Here is an 18,173-nt window from a genome sequence, read left to right on the forward strand (position 1 = left end):
AAATTGCTAGCTAATGTTATCTCTAAAATCAAGCAGTATATTTTTCTCACCACGCAAAAAATGCAAACCACGACAATTTGCATGTGTATTTCGGCATAAATTAAAAGGAAATAAACTTTGGCCACTTGAGTATATTTGAATGGGCCACATAAATGGATTCTTGTCTCGTAAAAGCATCTTCAATTTATAATACAGAAACCAAGAAGAAATAGGTAGAAGAGGCTGTATTCAAATACAGTACTTGTTTACAACATGCGCAGGCACAGACACGTACACCACCAATCCTTTGGAAAACAGAAATGAACAACATGCATGCGCATAGCACATATATGATATATATCAGGGAATGGCGGCACATGCACTGGTACGGTACGCACCCACGTAGGTACCATATTGGATTTGGACCCACCTGGCTGTTGCTCCCAGGCAGCCCGCTCTGATCGTCTTCAGCCTTGTACGGATCATCGAATCAGCCTGTGGCTACGAAAGACACAGATATATAATATAAGCTGACATCATAAAACATTTCCTAATTGCCGTAAAGAACTTCGATAACTTCTTGTGGATCTAAAAGTCGCCAAAAATGGCAAACGTACATACCTGTTCCAGACGTACTCAGCCCACCGTCACAATGGGTTGGTTTGTATTCTGAGCTAGCTGTTCCTGGATTTTCTTCTTGAGCTCACCTTTCTTGCGCCTTGCTTCCTGGCCTTCTTCCTCAAGTATCTTGTACTGAGTCTCATGATCCCGAGCGGCCCTTATCCTGTCCCAATCCAAAGGAAAGTAAACTCCAACCTGAACCTCGTTGATGCTTGGGAGAAATCCTAGCCCAGAAAAAACAATTTCATTGTTTGTTACCCCTGTGACCTGCAGCCGCTCCAGTTTGGGCATTGCTCCTTCGTCAAATTTGACTGATTTGATTCCTGACACTGAAAGCGTAAGCACCCTGAGGATTCCAAATGCTATTCCGCCCTGTGGAGATTTGAAATCAAGTTCTTCACACTGAAACGATGACCCTGACACAACTAGAATTTCCAGGCTCGGTAGTTTGCCAAGGAATTCCATAGCAGCATCGTGCTCCAATAGCTTAGGGCCTGCTAGTTTCAACTTCACCAGATGCTGGAGCTCCATGATCCATACCGGCAACTTTTCCAGATTGCCATACAGCTTGAGGCTCTGCAGGTTTTTTGGAGGTGAGGATATCTCATCCAAGCAACCACAAAAACCTGCTGAACTCGCCGACAGCGATTCTAGTCTGCTGAGTTTGGAAATGGCCGAGCAAAACACACGGCCATTCTTCTTGTTGATGCCATTCACTCCCAACTTGCGCAACCCTGTGAGCCTTCCAATGTCTTGTAGAACGTTCTTTCCTCTCCAGACATTCACTTCCCTTAGTGTGTGCATGTCTTTAAGTTTTCTGATCCCCCTTGGCACCATAACACCTCTTTTATCTGCTCCCGTCACGTTTAAAGGGAATTGCACGCAGCAAGCGAAAGTGCATGCATCTCGCCTGGTAAGGGCCTTACAGCTGGGGCCATCAATGTTCAAAAGATGAGGTAAGCAACATGTCGCACAATCAAACGCCCCGCCAAGACACCTCTCCATTAAACTATCAATTTCGCCCTGTGGGTAATCTGATTTTCTTCCAGCATGGATGTACTGTAGGTTCTGTAGTTTGATGATGGTTTTTGGCAGAGCCTTTACATATGTACCTCTGATGTCTAGTGTTTGGAGTTGCCTTAGGTTGCCCAATGAATCGGACAGTAGATCAATACCCAAGCATCCTCGTAGAGAAAGGTACTTTAGGTGAATAAGCTTCCAAATCTGATCAAGGTGATGGTATTGTAGATCACTAGTCCCTTCCAAGTCAAGCACTCGTAGAAACCTCATCTTGTCGGAAATAAAAAATGGCTTCCACTCCCCAAACAGAGATAGCGATCGTATTCGGGACACGTCCACTATGCCCTCGAATTCACTCTTATCTCCATTCCAGTTGCTACTTATAGCAAGATGGCGTATTGGGCCATGGATATTCATGCTGCAGCCTTCCTCCAGTGTGAAGACTAGGTTCTCCTCCCTTGACTTTGAGATGGCAATGTCACGGATGAGATCATGTACTTTGCAAGAGTCAATTGTTTTCCTGCTGTAAAATGATTGCTGAGATGGTAAAATCATGCTTCTGTTCTTGAGTTGCACGAAGTAGTCATCAGCTATTTCAATGGCTGACTTCCCATGAGTCTCAGCTGAGTAACCTTCTGCTGCCCACCGACGCACCAGACGCCTTCTGCTAATGTTCATGTCTTCAAGAAAAATGGACAGATATAAAAAACAAGACTTAAGATGGTAGGGTAAACCATCATAGCTCTTTTCAAGGACAGTTCTTATCATTCCAAGCTTTGGATTCATCTCTAACTCTGCGTTGATATTCTCATTCAACTGCCGCCATTCTTCTGCATTCTTTGGACGGTTTGCCAAGAAGCCACCTATGACAACTATTGCAAGAGGAAGTCCACCACACTTTTTTAGGATTTGTTTTGCTTCTTTAACCAACTCGGGATTATTTTGCTCATCCAAATATGTAGCGTCATCAAATACCTGATATTGGTACAATTTAAGGTTTATAGTGCTTATAAAAAGTACAAAATTACTAAGCAGATATGTTTTTTTACTATTAAGATTTAGAATGAAATTAAGGTTCGCTGTTACATACAAAAAGAAAGTCACGTCTAAAATGCATAAAGTTCAGGTTATTTTTGGGAGCTTGTTGAGAAAACAGATTAAATAATATATGAATCTTGTATTGTCACACACACCCAACACGGGCCGTACTCGTTGGCAGAGAAAATGGGCCAACCAGGGCCCAACTAGGGGGCGCCACCGCAGCTGCAGCTGGGCTGCCCTTGGAGGGCCGCGCGCCCAAAGAGGGGAGGGGGCGCCATGCCCGCTGTGGCCGTTGTCTCCATCTTTGCTATTTGTGGTTAGCATATCTATCCGCAATTGGTTTTAGAAAGAGTTTATTAAGATAGAAAGTTAAGAGTTTGTTAGAGGAAAGGAGAATCCATGTTCGAAAAGGATCTCCTAGTTTGCTTGCAAGTCAAGTCCTCTAGGGACTATAAATACTTAGAGTTATGTAACAAGATCAGTAATACACGAGCGAAAATCTTTCCCTATCTCTCTCCTCTCTCTGCCTACGCCGCCGGTGACCGCATAAGTCACGACTGTTACACCTGGTACCAGGAGACTAGATTGATCCCCACACCGCTGCTATGGCTGAACTAGTTGAGATCCAAAAGCTCTTCGCTAATTTCTCCAAGAACGTCATCGCCAAGATTGACACCGCCCACTCATAGATCGCCGACATCAACAACCACCTCAACACCATCGAGATGAGACGCTTGGCCAAGGACGTGGTTGACGAACTCGAAAGTGAGAAGAAGCTACTCATCGTCAAGCTGGAGGCCAAGCTCTTCTGCAAGGAGGAGCCCAAACCAGAGATCCATCTAGGCAGAGTAGCACCAACCGTGTTCTTAGCACTAGAGATCTGCCCCCACAAGCTGTCCTTCGTGACATACGATGGCAAGGAGGACCTCCTGCCATGGCTCAACCGTGCGAGCAGTTCTTCAAGGGTCAACAGACCATAGAGAGCGAAAAAACATGGTATGCTTCTTAACAACTAACTAGTGCCACACAACAGTGGTACATGAGACTTGCAGTACAACGATGTGATAAATTGGGCATAGTTCACTCTGTGCGTCAATGAGCGCTTTGGACCTCCAACCGGGCGTAACCCTCTGGGCGAACTCACCTCCCTGAGGAAGACGTGCACCATCGACGACTACATAGAGCACTTCCTAGCGCATGTGGCTTGGGCTAGAAACCTCAACGAATGCTAGGAGGTCAACATCTACGCCATGACCCCCTGGAACCACTAAAGATAGATGTCGAGCTGATCAACCCGTAGGACATGAAGGCAGCCATGTCTCCATCATGGGCATATGAGCCATCATAGTGGCACTCGCTTTTAAGCTAGGGCGCCTTCCTCCATCGAAGGCGACTACAACCATGACAACAACGACCACACCAACGACAACTATGATGGGTGCATGGCACCAACCCCCCGCCCCTTCAAGCATCTGACCGTTGAAGAGATGGCATTATGACATAGCATCGGCCTCTGCTTCAACTATGATGAGCTGTTCTCACGTGGCCACAAGTGCAAGTTGTTGTTTGACATCACCATCGTTAATGACTATGACCTAGAGGAGGTGACGACAACCTCATGATGATGATCGACAGGCTCCACATAGGAGTCCAAGGTGCCTCCCTCATGTACATCAAGTGGATGATGAATGGCGCAGGCGTCCTGGTCTTAGTGGATTTGGGTGCGACACACAACATCATCAACATCAACATCACCCACTCCATTGGTCTCTAGGAGCAGCGCATCAACACAACCATACTCGTTGGTAGTGGCAATGAGGTGCCATGTCATGGAGCATCCTTCCAAGTACCACTATACATCAGCAACAACTCCTTTGACATCGACACCTTCCTCCTCATCATCGGGAACAATGTCGATGTTACTCTTAGCATGCCTTGGCTAGCTTGCCTCAGGCGTATTACCTGGGACTACACGAGCATGGAGATGCTCTAATTTCACAATGGGAATCCACACACCTTCCACGCATCCCTTCATCATTAGGCGCCAATAATGGCGCTTGCACTCCCGGCACCCAACCAATGGTACATGAAGATTGGACTTCACCACTACAACCTCCTCATAATGTGATGAATAGGTCACAAAGAGCTTGACTCCCAAATGCCCTCGACCACATCAAAGGCCCCAATGACATCATCTTCACGCACCTATACTAGGCTATCAGAGAGCAGCGTGAGCTCTATACAATCGCCATAGCCATCATGCAGGGTCAGGCTTTGAAATATTGGCCTTTAGACAAAGGTCTCATCTTCTTCAATGGGTGGTTCTACCTACCTACAGCCTTTGACATTGCTAGTGGCACTAGGAGTGCAAGAGTCACTGACACAAGGACGGTTAACTGGGGTACCCTCCCATATTCTCTTGGGTCATCCCTGGTTACTACAACATCCTATAGTGGCAATGATGGTGATCTTCCTCGATGCATTCGGCCTTATATTCATGCGCATTGACAACGTCAACATCAGGCTTCTTCCAGGCTCCATCGACCACTGCATGTGACCAGGAAAACTCGACTTGGGGCCTTTGCTTTGGCTCCATGTTGGGCCTCATGACATCACCACCAACACGCTCGACAATGATAGTTTGGCGCCAAGTACATCGCTCCACTAGTACTAACATCAACAATCACATCCGTGGTTTCATCACCCCTCCATGAGTGATGCTTTGCTTTAGCTCTAGGCCTTGGTACCATGTCCTCTTCTTGTTGCAGCAAGGGCAGGCACACGGATGGGATCTCTAGACAACATCTTCTACTACCTCTTTGGCTACATCGGCGACCTCTAGTACTGCTCGAGTTTGCACCACTACAGACATGTGAGAACATTATTCTCACTAATCCCCTTAGTGGGCCACATGATGTGCTACATGGAGGCCATTCCACCATGAAGAGATCCGCCACCAGAAGGCATCCATGAATGGGTCGCATGTCAGCACAAGGACACACCGAGCAGGGAAGGGGAGAGTACTGTCATACTCCCAACATAGGCCGTACTCGTTGGCAGAGAAAATGAGCCAACTAGGGCCTAAGTAGGGGGCACCACAACCGCCATAGCTAGGCTGCCCTAGGAGGGACACATGCCCAAGAGCAGAAGGGGCACCATGCCCACCGCCGCCGTCATCTCCATCATTTCTATTTATGGTTACCATATCTAGTCGTATTTGGTTTTAGAAAGAGTTTGTGAAGGTAGAAAGTTGAGAGTTTGTTAGATAGAAGGAAGAATCTGTGTTTGATTAGGATCTTCTAGTTATCTTGCAAGACAAGTCCCCTAAGGACTATAAATACTTAGGGATATATAATGAGATCAATCAAGTAATAGACGAGCGAAAGCTCTTTCCCTATCTCTCCTCTCTCTCTTGCACCCCCCTCTCTGCCCTAGTCGCCATCCCTGCTCTCCATGCCACTGCCCCTGCCTACACCGTCGGTGACTGCCCCGGTCATGACTGTTACATGTATAGTTTATTTGTATATATGAAAAAATTAATGAATAAGTCTAAATTGAACTATGAGTTTTGATTTTGGTCATGAAACTCCTTTGGCCATCCAACTATCAAAATTGTGCATGTGGCATCTCTCTCCTCTCCATGCACAATCTCTCTTAGCGCCAGTCACTCACATTTTCAATTTTATTAGAGTGTACAACCAATTTGACCCAGCTTTAGTAGGTGCCCCCTCAGGCCTAGGTCCATAATATCCCCCAACAAATCAATGCATCGGTCCTAACTCAACACAAAAAGAAACTAGTCAGATTTGTTATGGTTTTCCCGCACTTGTATGTTGTACTCTCTCACCATTAATTTCCTTAATAATGCCCCCAATCACACATCGGATTCAACTCTTTGAATCACACAGTTCTTATGTAACCTCTAGAAGATGTTATCAAGGCCCCAAGTCCAATGTTCCATGTCACATACAACCCAAGTCCAAATGCATCATGTCACACCCAATCCATGTGATCTCTAATATGTTAACAGCCTCCCTCCCCACCATGAGGTTAGAGAACCCACCATGTGGGAGATAATTTAAACAGGTCTGAAATAAAAAACATAAAAAATAGGTTGGGGTTTTTCCTACTGACTTTGGTAAAAAAAGATTTTTCAAGCCTTTCAACCATGGGCTCTGACATCAGTTCTTACAGTGCACAATAGATCTCACCCATTTCTCACCTATATATGCCCACGAGTCAATGCCCCTCTAGGCTAGGTCCACTAACAAATCAAAGAAACATACCTGACTCAACCTAAAAGACTAGTCTAATAGATGAGGCAGGGAGACTGCAAAAAATGGCTAATAGAGATGGGTGTCTGCCATGCCTATGTTAATATATTGAAAATAACAGGGAGAGCCCGTTGACAGGGCCTGCTGAACCAATCGACAAGGCTCGTCGAGCCCATTGACTCGGTGCCCCTGCTCAAACACCTATGTTGCCATTGCCCGATGGCACCTCGGGCCTAGATCTTCCTCCTTTGGTTTGTTCCCATGTTCATCACTGCTGAGATCATCCCCACGCACACCGAGGGGAGGAGCGGCCTGCCCCTAGGCCACCAGTCGGAGTTACCCGCAAAGTGCACATCACTGAGTGTGCATCTAATTAGTGCCACCATGGCCAACCTCGCTCCCTCTCCGTGAGTGCACGCCATGTGCATTGAGTGCCATCGCGTGACCTCACCGTTGTGTCTCTAGCACTATTTCATCCCCCATACCCCCACGATGCGCTTAAGTGCAAGGCCACGTCCCTCCCGAGCTACTCCATGATGAGCTCAAGTAGAAGGCCAGGCCCTCCCCAACTACTTATTTGAGCCTAGGCATTGCTGGAGAAGGGTTGCCCTCACAAGCTATTCCCATCCCCAGCGGCGCACCACACTACCACTTGGATTTTCCATGGGCGGTGCCTTTTGCTACTTGAGCATCGAATCTAAGCCTGCGGTGAGCTTACAAACACCTTGGACATCATCCTCCACCCCTCTTTTGAGCTTGGCCGCGCCAAATTTGGCCTATATGCCCAATCGTGGCACACCTAGCATTAGTGTTTGGCCACCGTGTGGGAGAGTAGTGCAAGGTAGCATGAGTGCACACTAGCTGTAGTGGCCTCCATAATTGGTGCCAGGTCCATGGTGGGTGATGGTGATGGTGTGCACCATGTCCAAGCATGTAGCTAGCACTCTAGTGGGCATTGTGGCCGTGTCAAACCAGCGATGCAATGGAAATTATAGGAGAGAACAGTTGGGAGTGGGGGAGTGGACTGCAGTTTAAGATGATGTTGTGGGGAAGAGAAAGAAGAGGGAACATGAAATATGACATGTGGGCCCAGCTGACACATGTGGTTCACTAAGCGACAATCACCAAATGGTTAGATGGCCAGTTGTGAACAATTTTGATAGTTGAACCGTAAAAAACTTCTGGGTTCAAAGTTTAATGGTGCAATCAATCTCTTAATGACAAAAAAGGATTCTGCCAAAATTAATGTTATTTCATACCAAGAAAAGTGGAGGACATTTATGTTACCTTTTCACTCAGGAGGCAAAGTGCATCATCTTGCTGAAGAACTTGAAGGTTGCACACAACTCCATGTTTTCCTGAGCAGTGGTTGGCAATATTCTCTTCCCTTGTAGTGATAATGATTCGGCTTGTCTTTTCCAATAGAGGTAATAACCTTGGTTTTATCAAGTCCCATTCAGAGGTCTCAAAGAAGTCATCTAGAACAATCAAAGAACTTTTCTTCTCTAATAGTCTTTTCAACTCCTCAGTCAACTTGTCGACTTCCATTGATGCAAATGATTTCTTATTGTTGATTCTATTTTCTAATAATTCTTGCTTCTTAGAAGATCCTTCATGTAGTTGTCTGGCCAAGCTCCTAAGGAGCTCTTCAAGACTGAAAGGACGCATAATTGTGATGAAAACGTACTTCTCAAACTTGTCACTCAACTTTGGGCTTTGATAAACACCACCAACTAGGGTGGTTTTCCCAAGGCCACCCATTCCCCACACAGAGATCACTTGAACCTGTTGGCTATTATCATTATTTGAAACTAAGTCTATAATTTCAGATATTTCTCTATTTCGTCCGATAAGTTGCAATTCCTCCAAAGCACCCAAACACGTCCTGGTACGACTAAGACTCTTTCTAGCCACCTTCTTCTCATCAGCATCCATATATTGATCATCTGTAATCTCACCATGAGGTGCTATTTGATCGTCTATACTTGTGGTTGCCACATCCAAGATAGACACTCGCTTCACTGAATCCTCTCCATTTGGGGAACCCTAAATAAAAGAGAGAAATATTTAGGAACAACTTTTAGCCTTAAATTTTCATGAAAAATGTTTAGTCTTGTTTTAAGTCATGAAGGCATATAATACATTAATTTTTATTCATTTCATTGGTTTGTACCCTACTCCAAACTTTAGCTTGGGATCCCAATTTCATGACTTATATTAGAATTCTCAATAAGATACGTATTATATAAAATTTAAAGAAATGTGATAAGTACATTAAATTTAATCCAAATGATGAGAGGATACATTTGCTAGATCAAAGCATCTTACTATAATCTCTATGAAATCAAATACTCCATATCAAAATTATGTGTAAAATAGGAGTTTCTTGTGCAAAGAAGACTTGTGCTCGATTACTTATAGTTACCATCTTACAGGTCATTCTCATTTTATATCTTTCGCTAGCCAGAAATCTAGAATAGAAAATGGCTATATTTAGATAACCAATTAAAGAAGCTATTGGAGGATAATTTTTCATCAAAATATCTATTCCTAACCATTAGGAAGAATATAAGTCTCTTAGAGCATGTCCAAGAGTTCCCAAGAATTTTATCCCAAAACTATCTATGGTGTTCTCCTACACGCAAAAAAGTATTAGGAGGAATCAATAAGATCATCTCCAACAGTTTCCAATGGTTCACTCCTAAAATATAGAAAAAATTTATATCACGAATCTTATACTATATCTAAATTATCCTAACCACCTTTATATATTCTTTGTTTTTTGTACATTTGTATCATGAAACCTTTTTTACTCTTTATTCTTTCCCGCATTTCCACCTTTAGATTGGCCCAAGAACACAGGCATTTAGGAGAAGATACATGTGACCTAGAGTCCGACTATCTTTACATGCAAAGGAGAAGGGGTCTACCAAGTTCCAAAAGATTGGGAGGTCAATTAGAGAGTTGTTGGAGATGATTTTTTTCATTGTTCCAAAAATTATGGGTTGGGAATTATTATTGGGTACTTTTGGAGATGCTCTTAGAGTTGCTCTTACTCCCACGCACTTCAATTACCCAACATAATTGAATTAAAAAAAATATCTAAAGACATATTTTAATTATAATAATGTCAAGTGGTATATGTTGGAACAATGATTTTATATATATATATATATATATATATATATATATATATATATATATATATATATATATATATATATATATATATATATATATATATATATATATATTACCTTATCGTAGAATGCGTAAAGTGTCTGCTCAACAGACAGTTGCTTTAGCTCTGAGGCTTGGCTTTCTTGTCCTGCGCATAAGCTTGCAACTTCAACTTGTGTGCTTGACACTATGATCCGGCTTCCTTTCTTGTTGTTTGGGAAGCATTTCTTAATCTGGTCCCACTCTTCAATGGTGGAAAGGTTATTAAGCACGATCAGAAACCTACTACCATTCACATATCCATTGAATTCCATAGCTAGATCTTGTTCTGTCTTCTCTTTTTCCAACAGAGCTTCAACACCTTGGGTTGCATGAAGCTGATTCACCAAGCTCTGGACAAAGTCTTTTGGACTGAAAGGATGCATCACTCTTACCCATGCTCGGGACCGGAATCTGATTTGCACATCTTGGTTGTCATAAGCCTCCCTGATTATCGTTGTTAGGCCCATATCACCACTTGTCCCCCATACAGATATCACTTGAAGGTCCTCATCCTCCTTGTTGATTAGTTGCACTAGATCCACTCTCTGATTGTCCTGCTTTGCGGCACGCCTTGCATCATCAATGCCAAATATGGCTGCAGCAGTAAGGCCAGATTGGTCAGCGGAGGTGGTGGCACCCTTGGAGCTGGATCCCTTGATGAGATGGTACCGCACATTCCTCTGGCTCACATCCTCAACCTTGGCTCTGAGCTCCTTCATCTGCTTGGCTATACGGCGCCGCTCGAGCAGCGTGCGAGGGAACCGCCAGCAGGATGGCCTCTTGAGACGAACAGCAAAATCCTGGAGGCTGTCCTCGACGTCGTAGGCAGTGTCACGAACCTGTTTCACCCAGGTCTTGACCACCTTGTTGTTGTCTCGCTCCTCGTGTGCCTCCATCATGAAAGATCTCATCATCTCAAGCTCATCCGCGACGAAAGTGTGGTCTTTCTGGATACCGAGCTGCAAGGCCACCTCCTCGGCAAATGCAGATTTTGCGTAGCCAAGCGCTCCATTCAGCACGGACTTGCCCACGCTCAGGGCCGTCGCCTCCATTGCTCTGTTGTATCCCTGAAACATATGTGGCAGAGGTTGTGCTCACACGGCTGATGGCAAGTTTATAATACCACACAAGAAGCAACACAAACTGTCCCCAGTTTAAATAAGGCATCGAGTAATTTAAGGTGAAAGAGAGGAAACTGACAGGAATGCGTCAAATTCCAGGCTACTGGCACTCTGGCAGCAACCTTCGTATGTATGAACTTGGACGACGAAGGCAAATGTGCTGCAAAATAGGAGTATGTTGTGATTAGCAACAATAAAAAATCCAACCATTCGACCGTATCTGCTGAGTGCTGACTCGGCAGTCATAGCACCAGTTGACAAAAAAATTATTAAAACTTCACCGTCTACTGCATCCCAAATTTCTAGACGCTCGAAACGAACTATCTGCGAGAAACTGACAGAAATGTGTAAAGTAGTATACCTTCGGCAGGCGAAGAGCCGCCGGCAAGTTTAGCTTGAAGCCTCACCTACGGCGGATGCGCAGCTTTGCAGCAGCCGCTCGCCGACGAGCCACCACGCGGCCTGGCTCGCCTCGCCTGACACCGGTCCGCCGTCGCCGGCAGCTCAATACTCGGTGGTTGTGGTTCTCTGGTCCAGTCGCTGCTGGATGCCTACTGGGGAGGTCAAGGCTCAAGTCGTCGGGTTGCTTAGAGGAGTGGCGCGCAGCCTGTCCACGACAGCACGAATAAGGTCCATAGACGAAGGGGCCCAGCGCGTGTGTCGCATTATTGCGTTGCTGTCGCCAAAGCTTGCCCAGGCGCACACACTCAAATTAGGGATGGAAAATAAAATTGGGTGTCCAAATTATCGGACGTCTTTATCCGTTATAATTTGTAATATAAATGTCTATTTTTGTAGCTTTTTTTTTTATTATAGATGCTAAATAGATGTATCAAATTTGTTTTTTTTAGTGTTTTTCTCTATGTGATTCGAGATCTATATTCGACAAAAATATAAAACGTACAGCGATTATTTGTATCCGCGAGGAACAAGATGTACATGAATCTATTTAAAAAATTTCTCTGTGATTATTTAATTTTTATATTAATGGCGCATTAAAACTATTGACTAGTATATATAAAATACTTTTTAATATTATTAATGCTACATAAAGGTTAAATTAATTTAAATATTTTCTAATTTAGATTAAACCTAATATATTTGTTGTTGTAAATTATTTAATACTTTAATTTTTTTATAGTTTCATTATAGATATTATATAGATTATGATTGATTAATTGATATATTTAATTATTAAATATTTATTGATAACTATATTTATTGATAACTATTTACTTGTAGAGATTATACTTTGAAGAACTCAAAATTTCAACAAATCAAAAAGAATTGTGACCTTTGGTCTAACATCTAAGCCTGTGCCTTGTGACCACAAGTGTTCATCGGTAAAACTCTTTAACGATCGATTATCTGTCCCTAATGCAGCTGTTAAAGTGGCTTTTAGTGACTCTAGCTAGTCGATGCTTTTGAGTTCTGGTGTAGTGAGTTTCCTTAAGCAACTCCAACCCACCTCCTAAACAAGTCCCTATTCTAAATCTAGGAACTTTATTAAAAAAAATCAACTCCAACCCACCTCCTATTGGGCTCTCATTTTTCATGCCCTCCTTAATATAGTTTCAGCCTCTCATATCTAGAACCCCCTATCTGTAACACCCCAAAATTTGCAAGTTTTCAAAATAGGAGAAATGGTTTTAATTATGTATTTTTGAGCTCATAAAACATAGGGAAAATAATATTTTTTTTATTATATTAAAATTTATTATAGTGTTTAGCAACATGACTGAGCATCCATGCCGCTGCATTTTATTTTGTCTGAGTGGTTGTTTTGAGTTTCAAAAAGGTTCTCAAAATTTTCTTGAAAACTAATTAAGCAAAGGTTTGAAAATAAAATTGAAAAAGTATTTATTTACTCACCTCCCTCTCTCTGGAAAATCGGCCCGAAGGCCCAGATCTTTTTCCCCTTGGCCCACTCCCAGTCCTTCCCCTCGGCCCAGCGCGCAAAGGAGCCGCGGCCCAGCTTTATTTCCTTCCCCCACGGCCTGCTTCCTTCTTCCCCCTCTCTTCTTTCCTTCCCGCGCGGCCCAGATTCTCGGCCTAGGCTGGATCGGCCCGTGAGCCGCGCTCTCCACCTCGCTGCCGCCGCTGACGAGCGGGTCCCGCGCCCCGTTTCGGTGCCAGGTGGGACCCAGAGGTCAGGACCGTCCCCTACCTCAGTCCGGGTAGGACACGAGCTCGAGTCGCACCCACCGCGCGCGATTCGCGCGAGCAATCCTTGCTCCGCACGTTTGCCCCCTTTAAATAGCGGCCCCCGCTGCCCCACAACCCCCCTATCTCAACCCAGCGACAGCCGCCGCGTCAAAGCTCACCAAACTCGCCGCCGAGATCCGAGCCAAAGTCATCTCGCCACCGCAGCGCGTTCCAGCCTCCGTGAGCGTCTTGCCGAACCTCGGTTCCGTCTTGCGAAGTCGCCGAAACTCTCGCTTCACGATTTCGTGCTTTCTGTGCATCACTAACGCTCGCCGAACTTCGTTTCAGGGCCACCGTCCGCCGATCGACGTTGCGAGCCCTAATCGGCCTTCCTTCGTCGCGGATTTTGCTTTAGGTGAGTTCGCATCGAGTTCCCGAGCAACCCCGTACCTTTATCTCGCGCTCTACGGCTCTCTATCGCCGGATTGCCCAACTCCGGCCATCACCGGCCATGGCGCCGCCGTGATCGCCTCCAACTCCGGCCGGCTGTCCACTCCCTCCACCCCCGATCTAATCTCAACCGTCCAAGTGAGATCTGACGGCCTAAATCGAAGGGTGCCCCTTCGGCCGCACTTTTTACAAAAGAACCCCCTGCTTTTTAAGTATAGGACCCGCAGTCCATAGCATAGTCTTAATAATACGTTTTCTTATTTCAAAGGCGTATTTTCTTTTATTCAGATTCAAAATACGTTTTCACAAAATTACAAGTTTGCCACTGGTTTTATATTGCTCATAAAATATTCGTTTTAACTTCGTTTTGCTCCGTTCAAATTGCGTTAGATTCATAATCACAAGATCTACATGTTAGTCTCACTGTTTTACAAATTCAAAACTTTTTGTGTTCGTGATCCTATTTAATTAATTACTTTTCTAAAGAAAATCTTAGGAAAATCATAACTTCTTCGTTATAGCTCCGATTTTCGTGATCTTTACGTCTGTGTGATCATAGTGCGATGTAGAATTGTTTTATAAACTTTTTATCTTTATTTTCTTCTGTTGGTGTATTGTTCTAATTATAGGTTTGTTTGCTTTGTATGATTGCCTCTGGATGACTGTTGTTGATGTGATGACTGAGTTTAGACAGTGAGCTTTTACACGGTGATCAAGAAAGCAGTTTGTGGAAGGTTTGGAACTAAAAGAAGGATCTGAGTTTTAAGGCAAGTATAGCATGGGATCATCCTTGTTTTCTAACAACTTTAATCACACAATTCATATTGCATGTGTCTCTTTGCTAAGGATTTTCTATTATTGATCTTAAACCCTGTCACCTATGGTTTTGCATTGGGTAGCTTATGCTAGTGCTCCACTAAACCATGATCTTGTAATTTGATTAATGGAATATGCAATAAACATTAAAAGAGGACTTTTTAGCAACTTTGGTAAAGAGGGCTGGAGCATTGGGCTATCTTATGGTGCTCTAGTTTCTCTCCATAAGGACTTATCTTTAGATGACCATCCGGGACGTACAGTACAACTGTGAGGGCTACATGGCTCTGGCTTTAGCTCAGTATGAGGACCTTTTCTAGCTTGTTAGTGGTTACCCTTGTTGCGCAAATGGGGAATAGCAGACCGTGGATTCCTGCGGGTGAATCACATGGACTGACTAACGAAACCAAGCGGCCCTAACTTGTTAGACGAACCTTTGAAAGGCTTCATAGTGAACCCTGCCGGTCTTCCTTGGTAGTAGGCTAAGAGGTCGACGGGCCTCGGGCGAAAGGGTAAATCATGACTCATAGTGAAAGTGTACAACCTCTGCAGAGTGTAAAACTGATATATCAGCCGTGCTCACGGTCACGAGCGGCCTTGGACCAATACAGAATAAATGATCACTAATGGCAAATCATTAATGGTGTTATTGATAATATGTTGTTTATGCTATTCTTTATTCACTTTACTTGATCATGAGTTTACTACGGGACTTGACAACTTGATGCTACTCATATGCTAAAATTGTGACAACTAAAAGCTACATGCAGTTCAACCAGTGTCTAGCCTTTGAGCCTCATGAACCCCATGTTATTCTTGTTGAGTACGAGATGTACTTACGCTTGCCTTTACATTTTATTTGGATAAAAATCCCGGGTGGGTACCAGATTGCTAGTTTGGAGAAGAGTTTAGGCTTGTGCTCAACCAGTCAGTTGTCCCTGTGGATTTGGAGCTTTCGCCTGAAGAACGGAGTGTCTTTCCACTGTTTGCTATCTAAGGTTATATCTTTTATACTAAGTTCGTTATACTTAAGCATTGTCTATTGATATTACCCCTATTTGTGGCTATATGTGAGGTTTGACTTCCTGGGCTCACATATGGTGTGTATCTGGTTTTGTTCTTAAAACCGGGTGCTACACTATGCTACTTGTTTAGGAGGTGGGTTGGAGTAGGGTCTTAATTTGAGCCCCTACTTTTTATATCATAGCATGTAAATAAAAATTTAAGGACTTAATTTAGGGACTTGGACTGGAGTTGCTCAGATTTGGCTTCTAGTTTCCTTAGATACCATTTCCCGGAAGTTTTTATAGATGGCATCAAAACTACAATAGTTGTTGTAGGAACTGTGACACCTAAGAGGGAAGGAGGTGACTTAGGCTTTCTAAAACTTTTATTTTAAACATGGCCTCTAATTTCCACTTAACATAACCTATGCAAGAAAGTAATCTATTGGGATGTGCAACTAATGTTTTTCTAAGGGTCTTGCTATCTCATCGACCAAAGAGTTATTGGACCTATATTCCAATCCTATCAACTAGCCTATAAAGCTAAACTAAAATAGTAAGCACCAACTTATATACTTAATGTAAAGTGTAGACGGTTAATTAAGATAGAAATGCAAACTCTCGTTGAAAACTCTAGTATTTTCAATAAGATATTGATAACCTCATGCTTCCCTGGAATCCTTGTCAGAGCCCCTCGCAAGGGTCAAACTCCCGGTTAGGTAATCCTGTGGAGCCCGAGGACCTTCCCTACACACTAGTGGGTCTTAGCTAGGCCTTCCTCTAGACTCCTCTCTGTCGTCGTCACTATCGAGCTTCTAGCCAAATTGTCGTGGACCTCGTTCCCTCTAGTACATGATGGCGGCCGCATCACAAACATGGTTTGGTGTGATCTAGCAAGACTATAAGCTTCTCTGAGTACAACAATGATGCGCGCAAAGCATCGAGTGGTGAGAGGTGTGCAAAACATACTAAACACTAGGACTAAATCTAGAGCAAATGCATAAAGAAGTGGTTTGACTAGACTAAGCACTATTGCTAATAACCTATTCTTCTCTTAAGCGCATATGGCGGCTGTAACACCCTAAAAATTGCTTCTTTTTAAATAGTTGAAATTTGATTTTTTTTATATATAGTTAATTTTTGTGAGCAACAAAATATAGGGAAAATAAATAAATTTTTGGAAAATAAAATTTAATATAAATTAGAAACACATTGATGCATTCATGCTGCAGCACTTATTTTTGTGATGTGTGAATTTCTTCAAAAGAAAATTTTGTTCAAAATTCAAATTGAAAATGCTTTTGAAAATGAGTTTAAAAATAAAAATAAAATCTCTCTTCCCCCCTCCTCTCTCACTTTTGGCCTGCTCGGCCCAATCCCCCGCGCCCTCCCCCCTTTCTCACTTTGGGCCTGGCCCAACCAGCCACTCCACCTCCCTCCCTCTCCCTCTCGCCGACAAGTGGGGCCCGCTGGTCAGTTTCATCCTCTCCAACCGCCCCCTCCCTCTCCCCTTTCTCTGCTGCAGGAACCACCGGCCACAAGTCTCCTCCCCCGCTCCCACGTTCTCCTTGCCCCGCTCCTCGCCCATTTGAGCCGCGCGCGCTAGAGCCGCTCTCCCCCTTCCCCATTTCTTTTCCCCTCACCCCCTTTTTCCGCGCGCAAGCGCAGTAGACCGCCGTGACCGGCCGCGCGTCGCCCCTGCGATTTGAGCCGCCATTGTCTCCGTTTTCGCCGTGGTGAGCATCACCTTCTCCCCCTCTTTCTCCCCGTACTTCCCTTGCGTCATTTCGTGGCTCCCGGAGCCGCGTTCTTCGTGCTCCGACGAGCTCCATGGCCGCCGGCCATGGAGCAAGCCGCTCGGGCCTCTCCCCGGCCACGCCGAGGCCGGGATCGAGTTCGTGTACTCCTCCTCTTCCTTCCGGTAATCGCGGTTTCGATTTTGGTGCACCGCAGCGCGCGAATGACGAACTCCGGCGAGCCTCCGGCGATGGCGCCGCCGCGGCCGTTCTCTGCTCCGGCGAGGAGGCCGGCCACCCTTTCCCTGGAGCGATCTAAGCCGTCCATTTGAAATCCGATGGCCGAAATTAGCCCATACCCTTATAGCCTGGAAACTTTCTAAAGAGCCCCTCGGTTTTCTGAGATTAGAACCCGCGGTCCAAAGCGCCTTGCAGGAGTACGTTTTCTTCTTTTGAAAACGTAAAAGCTTTCGGGTTAAATCAAAATACGTTTTCAGTATTTACTAAATTGTCACTGGATTTGTTTAGCTCATAAAATGTTCGTTTAAACTCCGATTTAACCCGTTCAAATTGCGTTAGATTAGTAATCACGAGATCTACGTGTTAGTAAACTTGGTTTAACAATTTGAAACATTTTAATTTTGTGACCCTATTTAATTAATTACTTTTCTATATAAAATCTTAGAAAATTCATATCTTGTCCGTTTTAGCTCCGATTCGATCTGTTCAAGTTGCGTTAGTTTC

The 18,173-nt window shown here is 44.2% G+C and overlaps 1 protein-coding gene across 5 annotated transcripts; it reads right to left on the bottom strand.

Moving 5' to 3' along the window:
* Nucleotides 101-11,834, bottom strand: LOC8062673 (probable disease resistance protein At1g59620). 5 transcript variants are annotated; one of them, XM_021461259.1, is made up of 6 exons: nucleotides 11,640-11,833; nucleotides 11,358-11,438; nucleotides 10,193-11,224; nucleotides 8,223-8,981; nucleotides 601-2,595; nucleotides 133-480 (listed from the first exon to the last, which is right to left on the bottom strand). In XM_021461259.1, exons 3-5 carry the CDS (start codon nucleotides 11,207-11,209, stop codon nucleotides 616-618), a joined length of 3,756 nt encoding a protein of 1,251 aa, XP_021316934.1. In that variant the 5' UTR covers nucleotides 11,210-11,224; nucleotides 11,358-11,438; nucleotides 11,640-11,833; the 3' UTR covers nucleotides 133-480; nucleotides 601-615. The 5 variants fall into 5 exon arrangements, with proteins under 5 accessions (XP_021316933.1, XP_002451020.2, XP_021316934.1 ...); XM_021461260.1 differs by having other exon boundaries at nucleotides 11,686-11,832; XM_021461258.1 differs by having other exon boundaries at nucleotides 101-474; nucleotides 10,193-11,438; nucleotides 11,640-11,834.

Source organism: Sorghum bicolor, chromosome 5 (genome assembly GCF_000003195.3).
Source record: "Sorghum bicolor cultivar BTx623 chromosome 5, Sorghum_bicolor_NCBIv3, whole genome shotgun sequence".
Lineage (NCBI taxonomy): Eukaryota > Viridiplantae > Streptophyta > Magnoliopsida > Poales > Poaceae > Sorghum > Sorghum bicolor.